Source organism: Rhineura floridana, chromosome 16 (genome assembly GCF_030035675.1).
Source record: "Rhineura floridana isolate rRhiFlo1 chromosome 16, rRhiFlo1.hap2, whole genome shotgun sequence".
Classification (NCBI taxonomy): Eukaryota; Metazoa; Chordata; class Lepidosauria; order Squamata; family Rhineuridae; genus Rhineura; species Rhineura floridana.
In genome coordinates this window covers 12,145,945-12,164,839 of record NC_084495.1, presented here as the reverse complement: position 1 = coordinate 12,164,839, position 18,895 = coordinate 12,145,945, and the positions used below count along the sequence as shown (strand labels likewise).

The following is an 18,895-nucleotide window of genomic DNA, read 5'->3' as shown; positions in this document are numbered from 1 at the left end:
AATGGATACCGTAAACAAATGATTATACTCACTTGCAGAGAGTGGTGTTCAATTCGAGTTCTACTCAAACTAGACCCACTGAAGTTCATAGACATGATTCACTTTGATTTATTCATTTCAGTGAGTCCACTCTGAGCAGGATTTAGTTGAACGCAGCCCAGAAACTGCCGTCCAACCAAAACAACAATAGATAAGCAACAAGCAAATTAAAATGGCTTAGGCCAGCCTTTCCAACCTGATGTGCTCCAGATGTTTTGGACTACAATTCCCATCTGTGCTGGCTAGAGATAATGCAAACTGGTAGTCCAAAACATCTGGAAGGCATGAAGTTGGGAAGTTTGGCTTAGGCATTGAATGGAAATGGAGTGCCTTCAAATCGATCCCAACTTATGGCGACCCTATGAATAGGGTTTTCATGGTAAGCGGTATTCAGAGGTGGTTTACCATTGCTTTCCTCTGAGGCTGAGATGCAGTGACTGGCCCAAGGTCACCCAGTGAGCTTCATGGCTGTGTGGGGATTCGAACCCTGGTCTCCCAGGTCATAGTCCAACACTCTAACTATCACACCACACCTGCTTTAATTTATCCCTTCTCTGAGCATCGCTTACCTTCATTCCTTTAAGTCCTCCTTGGGCAAACGTAGGCTCACCTTTCAGACCCTTTGGACCAGGACGACCCTGCATTAAAAAAAAAACAACACTTGTAAAGCATGCTTCTTTCTCTTAAAAAGAAAGAAGGGGGCTGTGGGGTAGATATGGAGAAAGTAAAAATATGAACTAGCCTGAAAATCAATGCCAAAAACCATACTGATATAAACAAGAAGAGCCTGCTGGATCAGGCCAGTGGCCCCTCTAGTCCAGCATCCTGTTCTCACAGTGGCCAACCAGGTGCCTATGGCAAGCAGGACCCGAGCACAAGAGCACTCTCCCCTCCTGCAGTTTCAAGCAACTGGCATTCAGAAACATACTGCCTCCGACATTGGAAGTAAAACATAGCCCTCACGGCTAGTAGCCTGATCCTCCATGTATTTGTCTAATCCTCCTTTGAAGCCATCCAAGTTGGGGGCCATCACTGCCTCCTCTGGGAGCGAATTCCAGAGTTTAACTAAGCGATGCGTGAAGAAGTCACTTCTTTTGTCTGTCCTGGATCTTCCAATATTCCGCTGGAATGGGACCCAATTGTATCTGTTCTAAGCATTCTGTATCTCTTGGACTGGGGATCTCCCCCAGAAGACTCGCATGGTACTGCCTCCATCTCATCCATCAAATGCCTTCTCAGAACTCATGTCTTTGGTGAAAGTGCTTAACTCTTAGAATCTACTGCTACAACTGTTCCTGTTCCTCCTCTCTTTCACACACACCTCTCCAGTGTTTGTCTCCAACTGCAGTGCAGTTCGAGTGCAGCGCTACATGTTAGCTATGGGAAATACAGTGGTGCAATGGGTTCTGCAGCAAATGCATGGAAGTCAGACATGCGTGCACATCTCTCTTCAAACACCTGTGCACATGGCATGGCATCAGCACCTGAGTGCCTTTGAGCAGCTGCTGGGCTCTAGAACTTGGCTGGGACCCCAGTGCTGATGTCTGGTCTGGAACTGGACCCTGGCTGCCTGCTTGCTCCTGGTCTGGGCTTATCCGGCTGTTGCGGTGGGTACCATTATAAATTTCCCACAGTTCCCCAAGTGATGCTGCATCAGGTCATTGTGGGTAATGTGAACATATGAAGTTGACTTGTAGCAAATCAGACAACTGCTCAATCTAGCCTGGTGTTGTCTACTCTGACTGGCAGCTTTCTCATCCAGAGGTCTTTCCCATCACCCTGATCCTTTTAATCCTGGAAATGCTCACATTAGGGATGAGGAACCTCAGGCCTGGGGGCCAAATGCAGCCCTCCAGGCCTTTGTATTTGACCCTTGGAACACTTCTGAGGCCACACCCCCTCCCACAGGCCACACCCCCTACTGACCCTGATTTGCACCCTTGTTGAGTGCTTTTGCCAGGCTGTGATAATACCTCTTGCTTTCCTAGAAAGAGGATGGAGAGATGTAAACCCCTTACAGCACTGGTTCCCAAACTCCCCTCCCCCTCTGTGGACCACTTGAAAATGGCTGAGGGTCTTGGCAGACCACTTGATGGTTTTTTTGGCCTGTTGTAGTGATTGGAATGCGCTGTTTTAGATGCTGCGTGATTTTTAATTATTGCTTCTTTTACTTCTTATATATTGTATTTTATTTCCCTTTAAGTTCCACAGAATTCAGAATGTAATACAAGAAAATACAGTATCAGAAATAAAAGAAGCAATAAAAATACAATTAAAGTTAATATGAACATTTAATGCAATGGATGTGGCATCTCCAGTCTTCAACCACAAATCCATAGACGTGCTACAGACCAGCTGAATGAAGCTGATGGTCTGCAAACTACAGTTTAGAAACCCCTGGCTTAAGAGGTTTTGACAATTAAGCGGCATACAGATTTTACAAAATAAAAATAAAAATATGAGGTGAGTGAGATTTTAGACACTTTGGAGGCTGAAATGTACTCTAGAGCAGTGGTTCCCAACCTGGGGGTCAGGACCCTCAGGGGGGTCATGAAGTCATCCCATGGGGGTTGCAAAGAGCCAAGAGAATATTTATTTACTCATTGAAAAAAATAATTAATGGCTGCTCTGTGCACCACCAACTTGTGAGCCTGCATGTGTATGCAGTTGGCATTGGGGGAGAGCAGGGCTCTTGTGCCTTCAACAGCTGTTTGGCAGGCAGAAATTAAACAGAAATTAAATTAAGTCATTTCTAGTATGGAATATAATTATGGAGAAAGCTTCACCTGTTGACATTTTGTCTGTAAGACATATTATGATTGATATATGGAGCTTCCTGAGCCGAGTGCTGAAGAGGAGGCGTCGTTGTATACAGGTGGCACACTTAAAACCAGAGTCCAAATGCCCTGACATCAACCAAACTATGTTCACCACTCTGGGTGGTTTGCTTTTATCTCCTTTCATTTCCTTCAAACTTTGTTAAAAGTTTTTTATATTGCTGTAACTTGCCCTGGGACCTTCTGTGAAGGACAGGTAATAAATATCATCATTGTCATATTTGGTTTTGTGATGAATAAAAAGTGACTTTAACAGTTTTTTTTCGGGGGGAAACGGAAATTTTGGGAAAAATTGAAAAAATGCAGTATTAGCACATTTTACAGATTGAAAGTAACTTTGTTCCTTCAGGAACATGAAATGTAATTATGCACAAGTTGGTTTGGCATAAAATTATCATATTTGGTATATTAAAAGTACATTTTATTCAAACAATGATTTATTTTTTAAAATTTTTACCTTTTTTTGTAACAAATGGAGCTACAAGCTCCTGAACTGTAAGGAACCTCTTTCATTTTGCCAATTTATGAGGAGCAGGCAAAAAAACAATTTAAAAAAAACACAGGAGAAACCATCAACATTAATAACAAAGAAAATTATTTGTCTCCACTAGTCCTCCACAGTGTGAAAAACAAAAATCACCCATTCCCATAAAAAGAACTGAGAAAAAAGGGGGACCAAGATTCAGTGAAACATTTTATTCATCATGCTAAAATAAAATATTACATAATCCATTTTATATTCTTTTTTTCATTTTTTCCAATTTTTCAGGAAAAAAAACAACAAAAAAGCTTCGGGGAAAAATTGTTTTTTTCCTGAATTTTTCCATTTTTCCCCCAGGCCTTCACATCTCTAGTTTTGAGGTTACAAAGGGGATCCCATACTCATAAAAGTTGGGAACCAAAATATTAAATATTAGACAGGCACCATCTCTGTTATTTTTCCAGTGCCTACTGAAGACCTTTTTCTTTCAACAAGCCTTTAAAGTAGAGACCTTATCCCGGTCTGCATCTGTGCTGGAAATGTTTTTTAATATATTTTTAAACCTTCTTTCTTTTTAATGTTTTTAAAGATTTTTTAAAAATGTTTTTAAAGATGTTTTGTTTTAATATGTTTTAATGGTTGCTGTTTTTTAATATATTTTAAAGTCTATTTTTATGATGTTTTCAAGTGTTTTTGGTGCTTTTGTTTGCCACCCTGGGCTCCTACTGGGAGAAAGGGCAGCATATAAATGAAATACATAATAAATAAATAAATAGCCACTGCTCTAGAGTACAAAGGCAAGAGTCACATCCATTGCTCTGCTCACTTTTGCATCTCTCCCCCCCCACTGGTATGTGGCCCCCAGAAGGTTGCCCACAAGGAAATGTGGCCCTTGGGCTCCAAAAGATTCCCCACACCTGATTTACATACAAAGCTGCCTGATGCCACACCATTGCTCCATCTAATCCAGCACTGCCTATTCTGACTGACAACGGCTCTCTCTCAGGTTATGGGCAGAAGACCTTCCCTGCCCTTTTTTTACTAGTACAAAGGCTTATCAAGAATTACCGGGGGACCCTGGATGCCAGGGAATCCATCTGGACCTAGGACGCCAGGAGTCCCAATAGTACCATTACAACCATCCAGGCCGGGCAAGCCTCTGGGTCCTGGCTGGCCAGGGTGTCCCTGTGTAAGGGAAAAAAAGAAAAATGTGCATTAAAATTAGCATTTTGCAAGCCTCTTTTAGACTCTTTACAAAATGTACAGTCATGTAAACAGCTACTGTAAGTAGAATCCATTTATTTGAACTAATGAAATCAAAAAGTTTTCCATGACCATGGGTTTTTTCAGAAACAAAAATAAAAAGGTAATCAAAGCATGGTAAATATCAAGACTGATGTGCCCTGATTCAGCATGCAGTGTTGATAGCCTCACAGGTCTCTTGGACATGCACTTAAATAGCAAACACTCTACAGGGTGCAAAGGAACACATGTGCAGATCTGCAATCCCCAGGGAAATGAACATGGCAGCTCTCAAAGTGGGGAATCTTCACCTGTGCATCATCAGAACCTCCAGACCTCTGGATGCTTTAAGGAACACCTTACCCTGTACATCCTAAGTCAATCTCTGCAATAGTCTGGGGGTGCAGCACTATTAATGGTTCCCCATGGACCAGAAGCACAACTAAACGTCAATGAGAAATCATGCCTTCAATGTCATGAGCCCAGTGCTATGGAACTCCCTCCCTCCCATCAGAAATCAGCCAGGCCCCATCCCTGTTACATTTCAGAAGCTTGGTTACAGTGGTTTTGTTTCAAGAAGGCTTTGCTCCATGAATGCTGCTCTAATGTTTTTAACTGCTGATGTTTAATTTATGTTTTAAATTTTGTGTATTGCTTTTATTTTGTAAGCTGCTTTGGGACCCAGATGTGGTGAGAATCAGGGTACAGTTTTTAAAACAAATAAATAGGAACATAGGTAGCTGCTTTCTTCCAGGTTGGGCCATTGATCCATCCAGCTCAGTACTGTCCACTCTGACTGGCAGCAGCTTTCCAGGGTTTCAGGCATCTGATCCTTCTATCTAATGGTTATGAATTGTTTAAATCAGGGGTGTGGATCCTCCGGCCCAGGGGTTGAATGCAGCTCCAAGACCTCTCTATCCGGTCCTCCGAAGTCTCCCAGGCCACACCTCTCACTGGTCCTGCTTCACATTTTTGCCTGGCTGGGACATGTCCTTGAACTCAAATAATGTCTCTTGCTTGTCTGGGAGAGGTGTGTGAATCTGTGTAGAAGCTAGACTACTGTAGTAAGCTCTGCCTACTTTCGCCTCTGGCCAGCCTTCCACTGGCACGTGGCTCTTGGAAGGCTGGCTGGAAGGGAATGTGGCCCTCAGGATGAAAAAGGTTCCCCACCACTGGTTTAAATTATTACTGTTATTGTATTGTATGTTCTTAGCTTCCTTAAGAGCTATTGGGGGTGTAAAAAGGCAAGATGCAATAAATAAAAATAAATTAGTTGACATGTCAGGTAGCATGCTAGGAACTTCTGCCTGCAAAATGTATGCTCTACTCCTGAGCTATAGTCCCTTCTTTACAGCTGTGTTGGGGCATAAGAATGTCAGCCCACCCCTAGTGGCATGCATTTGTGTAGGGAGGATCATCAAGATATTTACAGTCTACATAAATAGGTCTTTCAGCATATCTGTGGATAGTGATGTGCAGTGTCCAAAAATTGCATTCTGATTGCATTGTTGGATCTAGGGCCTTCTCGAGACAACCTGTTCGTTGAGCGTTCATCCTGATTTGCTCACACACTAAGGTTAGATGACATCCTGTCTTTATTGAACACTCATTCCATTTTGCTTGTAGGGAGGTTGTACAACAACGAGCATTCATCCTGATTTGCTTGCATGGTATATATACATATTCCCATTAATCATTCATTCACCCGACACTTTTCAATGCATTTCCTGATCACTTTCGTAACAGTAAAAAGTCTGCTTTTTTTTTTTTTTTAAAGTGGATTTGTTGTGCTAGGGAGACAGAGCGCTTTGATTCACTTTTAAGCGTGAAATCCCAAATTTCCTAGTAAGTGCTCAAATCCCCCCCTCAAAATTCTGACAGTCTGGGGGCACCCTAAGACAAGCCAAATAATTGAAGTCTGACATTTGTACATAGAAAGAGAGCTTATCTCTGTGCTTTCTCTTATGGTCATTCTATAGCGCCTCTGAAAAGACAGTTGCGACACTAGATGGCAGCAGCAATACCTTTACGAGGGCTAGCTGTTACGATACCTGTGCACCCTCACTGCGAAGAGCACGTAATTCTGACCTAAGGCTCAACTGACATATGTCGTTTCCCTGAAGGCACCCAAAGGGCACGACTTATTCTGGGTTACTGGCCACGTCTGCACAGTGCATTTAAAGCAGTATCATAAGCGCTTTAAACAGACATGGCACCGTTGTTTGTGAAGGGTGTGGAGAGTTGTTAGGAGACCCCTATTCCCCTCACCGAGTCACAGTTCCCTGAAAAGAGGGATCCGTTGTTAAACCATTCTGAGAATTGCAACTCTCTTAAGGGAATGGGGGACTCCTAACAGCTCTCAGCAGCCTTCACCAACGATAGTTCCCAGGATTCTTTGGGGAGAAGCCATGACTCTTTTACGTAGCATGATACTGCTTTGAATGCATAGTGCAAATGCGGACACTCATTCCGTATTGTAAAAAAATTAATGACACCATATCGAACTCTGAAGAACTGAAAAGCAGAAAATGTTTAAGGGGGCACTGAGTTCTGTATATCATCACCACCTGTCAGAAGGCCTAAATATACAAAGGGTGAAACGCGTTGGGCTTGGATTACAAATAAATACTTATTTTTCTAGCATTTTGGTGTTCCTTCCAATCATTCCCCTGGTTTTACATGCTAGCCACTTTCTGTTGTTGTTATAGCCCAGAGGTAGCCAACATTGTGTCCTCTAGATTAGGGATGTGATAGAATTCTGCCAATTTGGATTTGGTACTGAATTTTCCAGTAAGTTGTTTATTCGCCATCTTTGCAGATCAGATTTTTATAGTCATTTTCCATTGCTACATTTGGAAACTTTTTAAAAAATCAGTGAAATATGGATATTTTTATCCATATTTCCATCAGTTTATCAATATTTCCTTCAATTTATTGACATTTCTTTTAAAAATATTGATATTTTCTTTAAAAAACTTCATTAATATCAATATTTTTCCAAGGGAAAAAACTGGATCAGGAAAAGCAGCAGCTGGCAGAGAAAGAACAAACTGGACTTGATACCAGCCTGTTAGGTCAACAGAATGCTTCCAAACTGGCACCGGCCAATGGATCCCATCTTCCACATAGCATGGACAAGTTCATTAGGAGGGCTTTAAACTGAATCCTAAGGGGGAGGGAGGCATAAACTTGGTGGTAACGACTGATGAAGGCTTGTGCATAGTAATGGGAAGAGAGAGATAGGCTCTAATAGGGCCCAGTAACAGTCCTCAGAAAAATGTAGTAAGGAAGCCAAGCCATAAATCGCATGGTCTTCGATGTCTATACACTAATGCACAGAGCATGGGAAATGAGAAGGACGAACTTAATACAGGAGAATAATTACGACTTGATAGGTATAACTGAAACTTGGTGGGATGACTCTCATGACTGGAATACAGCAACTGAAGGATATAACTTGTTCAAAAAGAACAGAAGGAACAAAAAGGGAGGTGGAGTTGTGCTATATGTTAAAAATATATTTCCCTGTACAGAAATACAAGAAGATAAGCTCGGTAGCTCCACTGAGAGTATCTGGATTAAAATTAATGGGGCAAGTAATAAAAGGAATGTGGTGCTTGGAGTCTACTACCGACCACCCAATCAAGGAGAAGACAAGAATGTAACTTTTGAAAAGCAAATTGCCAATGTTTCAAGGAGGCATGATGTAGTAGTAATGGGGGACTTCAATTATCCCGTATCTGTTGGGAGACAAACTCTGCCAAACAAGGCCCCTCCAAGAATTTCTGACTTGTGTTGCAGATAACTTTCTCCTACAGAAAGTAGAGGAAGCAACCAGAGGATCAGTTATCCTGGACTTGATTCAAACCAATAGAGATGATTTGGTGGATGAAGTGGCAGTTACGGGAACTCTGGGGGAAAGTGACCACACCATACTTCAATTCTTGATTTTAACAGAAGCAAAAGCTGAGAGTAGCCATATGCGCACCCTGGACTTCAGGAAATCTGATTTTAATAAACTCAGAACAATTTTAAGTATGGTTCCATGGCAAGGGACCCTAATGAGAAAAGGAGTCCAAGATGGGTGGGAGTTTCTAAAAAAGGAAATTTTAAAAGTGCAATGGTAAGCAATTCCAACAAGGAAAAAAGGGAGAAAACAGCAGAAGAAGCCAATGCAGCTTCATAAAAAGCTTAGAGCTGACCTGAAAACAAAAAAGGACCCATACAGGAAGTGGAAAGAAGGCCAGGCCACAAAGGAAGAGTACAGGCAGGTATTACGGAATTGCAGGGATGGTATCAGGAAGGCTAAAGCTGAGAATGAGCTGAGGTTAGCGAGGGATGCTAAAAGCAACAAAAAAGCTTTCTTCAGGTACATCCATAGTAAAAGACAGAGAAAGGAAATGGTGGCACAGCTACTCAGTGAGGATGGCAAAATGATAACAGATGACGAAGAAAAGGCAGAAGTGCTCAATCCCTACTTTGACTCAGTCTTTTCCCAAAAAAGGGTTTATGACTCTCCCAGGAAACATGAAGTAGAAGGGGCAGGATTGGAGCTTGAGATTGATAGACAAATGGTCCATGAATACATAATCACTTTGAACGAGTTCAAATTGCCAGGGCCGGATAAACTGCACGCTAAAGTATTGAAGGAACTGGCTGAAAAACTCTCAGAACCACTGTCTATTATCTTTGTGAAATCATGGAGGACCAGTGAAGTGCCGGATAACTGGAGGAGAGCTAATGTTGTCCCTATCTTCAAAAAGGGCAAAAAGGAGGAACCAGCGAACTACAGACCAGTCAGCCTAACATCAATCCCTGGGAAAACTCTGGAGCAGATTATAAAGCAGTCAATCTGTAAACACCTTGAAAACAATGCAGTGATTACTAGGAGCCAACATGGATTTATGAAGGACAAATCCTGCCAAACTAGTCTTATCTTGTTTTTTGATCAGGTAACCTCCCTTGTAGACTGTGGGAACGCTGTGGACATAACATATCTCGACTTCAGCAAAGCTTTTGACAAAGTGCCCCATGATATTCTGATTAGCAAGATACCTAAATGTGGGCTGGATGGAACAACTATCAGGTGGATCCACAGCTGGCTCCAGAATCGTACTCAAAGAGTGCTTATCAATGGTTCCTTCTCAAACTGGGCGGAAGTAATGAGTGGGGTATCACAGGGCTCAGTCCTAGGCCCCGTGCTCTTCAACATTTTTATTAACGACTTGGATGAGGACGTACAGAACATGCTTATCAAATTTGCAGATGATACAAAATTGGGGGGCAGAACTAATACTGTGGAAGACAGAAACAAAATTCAATGGGACCTTGATAGGCTGGAGCATTGGGCTGAAAACAACAGAATGAAATTCAACAGGGATAAATGCAAAATTTTACACTTAGGAAAAAGAAACCAAATGCACAGTTATAAGATGGGGGATACTTGGCACAGCAATACGACATGTGAGAAGGATCTTGGAATTGTCGTTGATCACAAGCTGAATTATGAGCCAACAGTGCGGTGTGGCTGCAAAAAAGGAAAATGCTATATTAGGCTGCATTAACAGAAGTATAGTTTCCAAATTGCGTGAGGTATTAGTTCCCTCTATTCAGTACTGGTAGGCACATAACAACAAACAAATAGGCCTCATCTTGAGTACTGCATCCAGTGCTGGTCCCTGCATTTCAAGAAGGATGCAGACAAACTGGAACAGGTTCAGAGGAGGGCAACAAGGATGATCAGGGGACTGGAAACAAAGTCCTATAAGGAGAGACTGAAAGAACTGGGCATGTTTAGCCTGGAGAAGAGAAGACTGAGTGGAGATATGATAGCACTCTTCAAGTACATGAAAGGTTGTCACATAGAGGAGGGCCGGGATCTCTTCTCGATCATCCCAGAGTGCAGGACACGGAATAATGGACTGAAGTTATATGAAGCCAGATTTCGACAGAACATCAGGAAAACCTTCCTAACTGTTAGAGCCATAAGACAATGGAACCAATGACCTAGGGATGTGGTGGGCTCTCTGACACTGGAGGCATTCAAGAGGCAGCTGGACAGCCATCTGTCGGAAATGCTTTGATTTGGTTTCCTGCATTGAGCAGGGGGTTGGACTTGATGGCCTTATAGGCCCCTTCCAACTCTACTATTCTATGATCTTATGATTCTATGATTTCCTGACCATAAGCCATGAGAGCTGGGGCCAATGGGAACTGGAGTCCACCATGATGGCCAATGGGGGTGTAGCCTGATCCTGTAGAGCGGTGGTGGGGAGCCTATGGCCCTCCAGAAGCATAGTCAGCTGGCAGGGGTGATGGGAGTTGTAGTTCAATGAAATCTGTAGGGCACCAGGTTTCCCAGCCCGGCTGGAAAGCTGCTTCAACTATGGTATCATAAGGACATGTGATATTTATTCAAATTCAGAGACCACTAGGACTTTGCATTTGTCACGCAAAGAATGTGGCCCTCCAGAAGTTGTCGGGACTCCAACTCCCATCCGCCCCTGGCAGCACAGCACAATAGCCAGGGATGGTAAGACTCATAATCCAGAAACATCTGGAGGGCAACACTTTGGCCACCCCTGTAGGAGATTGCATGCCAGTGTAATATTAGTAATAGAAGAAAAGGTAAATTGCAGTTCTTAATCAACTATTTATTCCCAATCCCTGATCTAAAAACACCTAAGAGAGTTTTCTAAGAGGTACTAGGGTGAAGATAATTTGGAAATAAACTCCGGACACAGGCAAAAAAGAAGTACTTGCCTTTGGGAAGGTGCTGTAACACTGGTAAAGCACATGTTATTTTTATCATCATCATCATCATCATCATTTATTAAATTTGTATCCCGCCCTTCCTCCCAAAGAGGGGCACAGGGATGCATGTTTTGCCTGCAGAAGGTCCAATCCCTGGCATCTCCAGTTAAAACAGTCTCAGGTAGCAGTGTCCAGGCAGACCATTATGCGAGATCTTGGAGAGCCATTGTCAGACAGGAGAATACAGGGTGCCAGAGACCAATAGCAGGTCTCTATACAAATAAGAGAGCTGGTATAGCACAGTGGGGAGGAGAGCCTGGCTGGGAGTCCAGAGTCTGTGAGTTCAAATCCCCACTGGTGTCTCCTGGGTGTCAAGGGCCAGCTAAAGATCACCCCCACACCGAGTGGCTCAGGGGTTACGTCCCCTGCCACCTGTGCAGCCGTGGGCAAGCTGCAGAGTCCCAAGGAGCCCAGTTGCCCCCCCAGCTGGCAGTTGCAGACAAGGAAGGGGCTGGCTTGTGCAGCTGTGGCAAGCTGAGGAGGCCCTAGCCAGCTGGGGGGGGACTAGCCTCAGAGGGAGGCAATTTGAAACCCCCTCTGAATACCGCTTACCATGAACACCCTATTCAAAGGGTAGCCATAAATTGAGATCGACTTAAATGCAGTCCATACAAATAAGGCAATTTCAGGTGTTCAGCGCCGATTTGGGGGTGGGGTGTTTTCAAACTGGGTTGAACTTTCCCCAAGTCTGAATCATCACAGAGATACCTCTGGCTGTGTGTGAAATGCCCACATGTGCAGTACCTTTTGCACCACACTCTCCAGAAGGAGTTAATGTATAATTTGCAGCAATTGACAACAACAGCAAGAACAAAAAAATCAGAGTTGGCAAAAGTCGCACGAAAGGGTTAAAATCAGCTCTTGCTGGTAGAAATTGGGAAAGATCTGCAGACTTCCAGTTCTTGGTATATTTCTTCCCATCTTCCTCTCCCCTCGAAAGCTAATCCTTTAAAGCAGTGGAGCAAGAGGAAACCACCAGATACCATAATCCCTGTACTAACTTGCTTGTCTTTGGTTTGGTAGTAAAGTATCTTATGTCAACAAGCCATCCGGTAACAAAATGTAAACACTGGGCTGTGACTATTCAAAGCAAACATGTGCAATTCTTCATATCTCTATTTATTTATTTAGATTTATAGCCAGAAGGCTGCAGATATTGCCTGGGACAAACTGATTCCATAGAAATGAGAATTACATGTATTTGCAAAGGAAGACCAGCAGCTCCTAACCCTGAGTAGATAATTAGGACAATGGACTTTTTATGGGCTAAACTATCTTCAGCTTTTACAACAGTGTAAACATCCTGGAGTAACTTTCTTAATCTGAGATGGCACTTCTGTACTGATGTTAGCTTTGAGCACAAGAAGTATCAGATGTTGCTACAGATCAATACATACTTTGCTACAGATCAATTCGTACTTTTTAGTAGTCCACTTATCTGGGCATTGAACAGAAGGTGGTAGAATGGTCTACACCACGGTCTGATTTCAGGTGGGGGAAATCACATTCTGAAAGGTCCTCTATGCATATATAGCTGCTCAATAACAAATAAAGTTAAAGCTGAGTTGTGTTCCAAAGTGTGGTCTGTTCCCTAAATGTAGTGTTGTGGTGCTGGTGGTGGTTATTTATACTTATCTGTCACTTACTACATAAAACATCTCAAAGCAAGTTACAATTGTAAAAGAAAAAAAAATACAAAAATACAAGAGGTTTAAAACAAACATCATTTCTACTGAACTGGCTTGTCCCAGGAGATATCTGCAGCCTTCTGGCTATAGACCAGACATCTGATGACTGAAGGGAACTTTTCCTCGTAACCTGGAGATCGCTAAATGGAAGAATGTTTTGTTGTAACTGTGCTTTTAACCTTTTCTAGAATGCTGTTTGCTTTTCGTTGCTGTTAAATTCTTTTTGTCATGCTTGACACCCTGGACTCCTTTAGGAAGGACAAATTCTACCCTCCTCACCTTACGCCCCTCTGCACTATACACTTAAAGCAGTATCATACCACTTTAAACATGCCCCAAGGGATCCTGGGAACTGCAGCTTGTTAAGGATGCTGAGAGTTCTTAGGAGACCCTTTATTCCCGTCACAGAGCTACAATTCCCCGAGAGGTTTAACAGTGAATCCCTCTTCCCAGGGAATGCTGGGAATTGTAGCTCTGTGAGGCTTCCATAGGCAGGGGTACATCAAAAGGCCTGGAGGCTGTGCCCCCAGGCCCTCTCTTCCTGCACACAAATAGCAAAGACCGCAGGATTGTTCAGTTTATCACTGTTTATTAGGGACAGGACGTTACGTCGCACACTCTTCTCCCAGTGAATACCCTCCAGCAGTTCCGTGTTGGGGCACCAATTGGTCTTGGGCACACCTCATGCTGTAGCTAGGCAGGCTCCTTCCCAGCACCTTCTCTCTACTGAGTTATGGCTCAACTGAAACTAAGTTCCTCTTCATCTACCCACCCACGCCCTCAGTTATAAGGAATTCTGAGGCCTCTCTGTCAACAGCCGTTTCCCTCCCCAGCTGCCATTTTTCACCAGCAAGCCCTGCTGACTTGGGACCCAATCTGCATCCACGTAGGAGGGAAGCTCAGGGAGCTGGGGAGGGGGTTCCTCTGGCTCCTTCACAGGAACCCCTCAAGGGCATGAAGGCAAAACCCCTTCCACTTTGTTGCTCCCCATCAGCTGGTATTCCATGCCTCTGAAGGTTCCATTTAGCTATCACGGCTACTGGGAAGTCCAGCCTCCAGAAATTTGTTTTGTAAAGCCGTTGAAACCATTTGCCCTATTATTCTATGGGCTCTCCAATACTGGAGCCGTTCAAGAGGCAGTTGGACCACCACCTGTTGGATTCCTGCATTGAGCAGGGGGTTGGACTCAATGGCTACAACTTGGCGACAGCAAATTCCATACATTAGCTATGCATTATATCGGGGATGGGGAATCTGTGGCTCTCCAGATGCTGAGCTAAAACTCCCATAATCCTTGGCCACTGGCCACACTGGTTGGGGTTGATGGGGAAGGGTCATGACTCAGTGGCAGAGCATCTTCTTTGCATGCAAAAGGTCCCAGGTTCAATCCCTGGCATCTCATAAAAGCATAAGAAGACCCTCTTGGATCAGGCCAGTGGCCCATGTAGTCCAGTATCCTGTTCTCACAGTGGCCAATCAGATACCTATGGGAAGCTTGCAAGCAGGACCTGAGCACAAGAGCACTTTCCCTTCCTCTAGTTTCCAGAAACTGGTATTTGGACAAATACTGCCTCTGACCATGGAGGTAGAGCACAGCCATCATGGCTAGTGGCCACTAGGGATGGAAAGATCTGTCAATTTTAGTTCTCTCCATTTCTCATTTTTCCATTCTTAAATTCAGTTCTCCACATTTCTGCAGCAATTTGCATTTTTTTAAAAAAATCCTCATGAAAATTGACCAGTATTTTGGTGTAAATTTTTCTTAATAAACACTTTTTTTTTGCAATTCTGACTAATGCACACATTTCTGCAAGCCATTTCTCATCAGGCATTGCATTTCTGCATGTTATTTTCTCTCATGTTCATTTTTATGCACACTTTCCTGTAATATATGCATCTTTGTAAAACACTGATTGGCAAACTGCATCGTAAAATTCAAATAAGTGCAAATATTGAAGAATGGCTGTGTTTTAGCTCTCATATTGTTTCGGAAAGTGCAAAATTGATAGGTTTCGCTTGAAAAGTAAACTGAATCGATATTCTCATCCATCCGTAGTGGCCACTGACAGCCTTATCCTCCATGAATTTGTCTCCAGGTAGCGCTGGGAATTATCCCGTCTGAAATCCTGAGCTAGATGGATCAATGGTCTGTCTCACTTTAAAACAGGTTCCTATGATCCGAAGATGAGAGCTGGAGTCCAACAGCATCTGGCCATGGTTTCCCCATCACCGAATTATGTAAATAAATATTTTCATCTGCCTGTTCTGAATCCACTGCCAATCCATTTTACTGGGTGACCCTAAACCAGGGGTGTAATCTTCCAGATGCTGCTGGACCACAGCTCTCAGTCTCCCTGGTGATAGTTCATGCTAATTGGGTCTGACAGGAGTTGGAGTCCAACAGCCTCTGGAGGCCCCCCAAGCTTCAGTTCTAGTATTATGCGAGGGGGAGAAAAACATTGTCTACTTCCTCTGTCCCATGCATAATTTTATGAACATCTACCGTGAACCCCCTGAGATGGGTTTTCCTAAAAAGCCCCAAATGCTTTATCCTCTCTGTGTAGGGAAGGCATTCTACACTGCATAGAATTTCAGGGGTTAGGGTGAAAGTTTCAATGTGGGTGGGCAAATATGATGATTTTTTGCCTTATCTTAACAAAGAGGATGAATTTATATATATATATATATATATATATATATATATATATAACAGAAAAATATGCTTGCTGCCACTTCAGGGAGCAACTCTGGCATAATCTGGGGGGGGAGGGTTAGGGGGCAGGGAATGCCTTTGGGAATGAAGTTGTTAAAAAGAGAAAACCTGGGCTGCATTTTCGCCATAAATTTAAAGCACATTTCCCACTCCCGCCCCCAGGAATCCTGGGAACTGTAGTTTGTTAAGGATGCTGGGAATTGCAGCTCTGTGAGGATTAAACTACAGTTCCCATTATCTTTTTTTTTCTGAAGGGGATGATTTAAATATATGGTGTGTATGTAGCCACTACAGATATTTTATGGAAGGTTTAGATTTAAAGTAAGTATGACCTCATGTGTAAAGGCAAGTCAAAACTTCTACAAAGTCACCCACCCACCAAATATCCTTCCACATTTGCAAGGGAAACGAGATATTCAGCCCAGCACAAGTCCTAACTCCTTCCAATACAAGACTTGGACACAGTATTCAAAATGCACCTGCGCTACAAATATATGTAAAGAGATAAAGATACTGTGTGTCATGAGGCTGGTGAGACCTTTTGTTAATACGGTGCTTGGGAATGGCCTGGTTTTTAAATTGGAGAGATGTAGGCCACATTCACACCATACATTTATTCCACTATTATTCCACTTTAAACAGTCGTGGCTTCTCCCAAAGAATCCTGGGAAGTGTAGTCTGTTAATGGTGCTGGGAGCTTAGGAGATACCTGTTCCTCTCACAGAGCTGCAATTCCCAGAGTTCCCTGGGCAGAGGATTATACAATTTTAAACAGCCATGGCTTCACCCAAATAATCCTGGGAAAGATAGTTTGTTAATGGTGCTATATATAATATATCTATTCCTCTCACAGAGCTACAATCCCCAGAATTCCCTGGGAAGAGGCCCTGACCGTCGAACGACTCTGAAAACTGTAGCTTTGTAAGGACAATAGAGCTGTCAGCACCCTTCACAAACTACAGTTCCCAGGATTCTTTGGGGGAAGCCACGGCTGTTACAGTGGCAAAACAGTGCTTGAAATGTAAGGTGCAGATGGAGCCTAAAAGGAATGATGACTTTTTTCCATCAGAAAAGAAGAAACATTGGAAAAAAAGGAGAGGGGGAAAAGATTATAATCAAGGATGAATGAACACCAGCCTAATTTAATAAGGAGCTTTGTATATTATGAGAGCTAAGGGGGGCCCTCTGGTGAGAGCCAGATCCTGACTTTAAAACAGCCTGAGGTTGCCCCCTCCTCCACTTTTAAACAGAGCTGATAGAAGCCATCCGCGCACTATCTCACTGAAATGTTTCCATTTAGTAAGCCTTGTATATTCAGCAGAAATGGTATAAATTGTACATCTTGCTTTCCAAACTCCCCAACCTTCTTCCATGGGAAAAACTAAACATAGGCGGCAGGGTGGGGGATTGTTAGAGGGCCATTTCTCCTGTACATCTGTGGTTAACAGTTCATAAACACAGGCGGCGTCAGCGGCTGCCAAGAGATTTCATCGGCCCAGCTGCATCAACACGAGAAGCCAGAAACTTACCTGCCCGTCAACATTTCCTACACAGCCTTTGGTGGCCTCTTTCCTTCCGCAAGGACTCCCATTGTGCAAACGCTTTCCAGTCCCCTTTAAAGGACAATCCTATAAGGGTCCCATAGCAATCACACCCAGTCCACACGCACAGGTTGGAATGCGATTACACTCGACACAGGACCACCTTTTCTTAAGCAGTGAGAACTCTTGTCTCCATGGAAAAGAAATCAGGGTGTTTTGGGGTTTTATGCCCAGTTAAACAGAAAGGTCTGTTGTGTGTTTATGGGATGAGACAGCAACAATCCACCGCTCAGGGAGTTAGTGCTTGAGCATCTGGGTGCTTCCTTGCTTGCTCCTCTGGGTTGCTGTCTCTTGATAAGGGTTGCTGGTAAGTGCTGCAAGGACTGGGACCCCCTGCCTGACCGTGACTCCAGAGAGAGTCTGCAGTCAATCTTGCAGCGTCTTGCATCAGTTCCTGGCTGGGTCAGGGACATAAAAGCCCGGCTGCCCTTTGGTGGCGGGGTTGCCACCAAAGGGGTGACACCAAAGGTGGTTGTCACTTGGGGAGTCCCTTAGGGAGTCCCGAGGACAAGGGTGCTACCCCCTTCTATTTTTTTTTTAAACGATCTAGAGGAGACTGGTAGTGGGGAGGACGTAAGGCGATTGTGTAGATCCTGTGCAGGGTATGAGCCTTTGCAGTGAACTGAATGATAGGACAAAGTTGCCAGATGCTTTCAGAGTGCTGGCCCTCCCTGGAAGTGAGACAGGGGGGAGTAGATGTGCCCTGTGTGAAAGATATTGACTGGGTCTGACTGTTCCCAGTTCTCTCAGAGGCCTATTGGGGTAAATGGTTCAGGTAGGTTTTGTTGGTGGGTTCTTGTTGGGTTCATATCAGGTGTTTAGGAGGAGTCTTAGTAGGGAGGGATATGGGTGATGCCATCCCAATTCCAGTGATCATGGCTAGGGGAAGGTATAGCCATGGGGAGGTGGTAAGCTACCATAGTAGTCGAAGGCAAGGCTATCTATGCCTTGTTCCTCATTCCCACTCCTCCCATGGATGGGTTTGTTGTTGCTCATCTGCTGTGCCCACTGGCTGGTGTGTGCTGTTGTTTTAATGCCAGATCAGGGGGAAGGGTTGCTGTGATCTACAGAACTTCCATCTCTATCACCAGGAAACAACTCTGTCTTGGAGCTGGCTATGGGGGCCTGCACTTGGTGTTGTGCCAAGGAGACAGTAAACTTGGGTTGCTGCTGGTGTACCGTCCACCCTGCTGCCCAGCAGCTTCTCTGACTGAGAATTGGAGGAACCCAGACCAATAGTCCTGGGTGATTTCAATGTCCATGATGAGGCTGCCTCTAATGTTCCGGCTTGGGACTTCATGGCCTCCATGATGACAGTGGGGCTGTCTCAAGTTGTCACTGGCCCAACACATAGGGCAGGACACACCCTTAACTTGTTTTTTGCTTCAGATGGAGGAAGGGGTGGTCTGGAGATTGGGGGATGGATGTCACCCCATTGTCATGGTCAGACCACTTCCTGGTGAAGTTAGGCTAACAGCTTC

General features: G+C 43.9%; 1 protein-coding gene across 3 annotated transcripts in view; it reads right to left on the bottom strand.

Moving 5' to 3' along the window:
• LOC133371487 (collagen alpha-6(IV) chain-like) overlaps positions 1–18,895 on the bottom strand; it is a 294,936-nt gene that overhangs the window by 105,111 nt on the left and 170,930 nt on the right. For all 3 annotated transcript variants that reach the window (XM_061598999.1, XM_061598997.1, XM_061598998.1), the window contains 2 exons: positions 4,426–4,542; positions 609–677 (listed from right to left, as the gene is read on the bottom strand). In XM_061598999.1, coding sequence (XP_061454983.1) covers positions 609–677; positions 4,426–4,542 — 186 coding nt within the window. The remainder of the gene's footprint in view (positions 1–608; positions 678–4,425; positions 4,543–18,895) is intronic.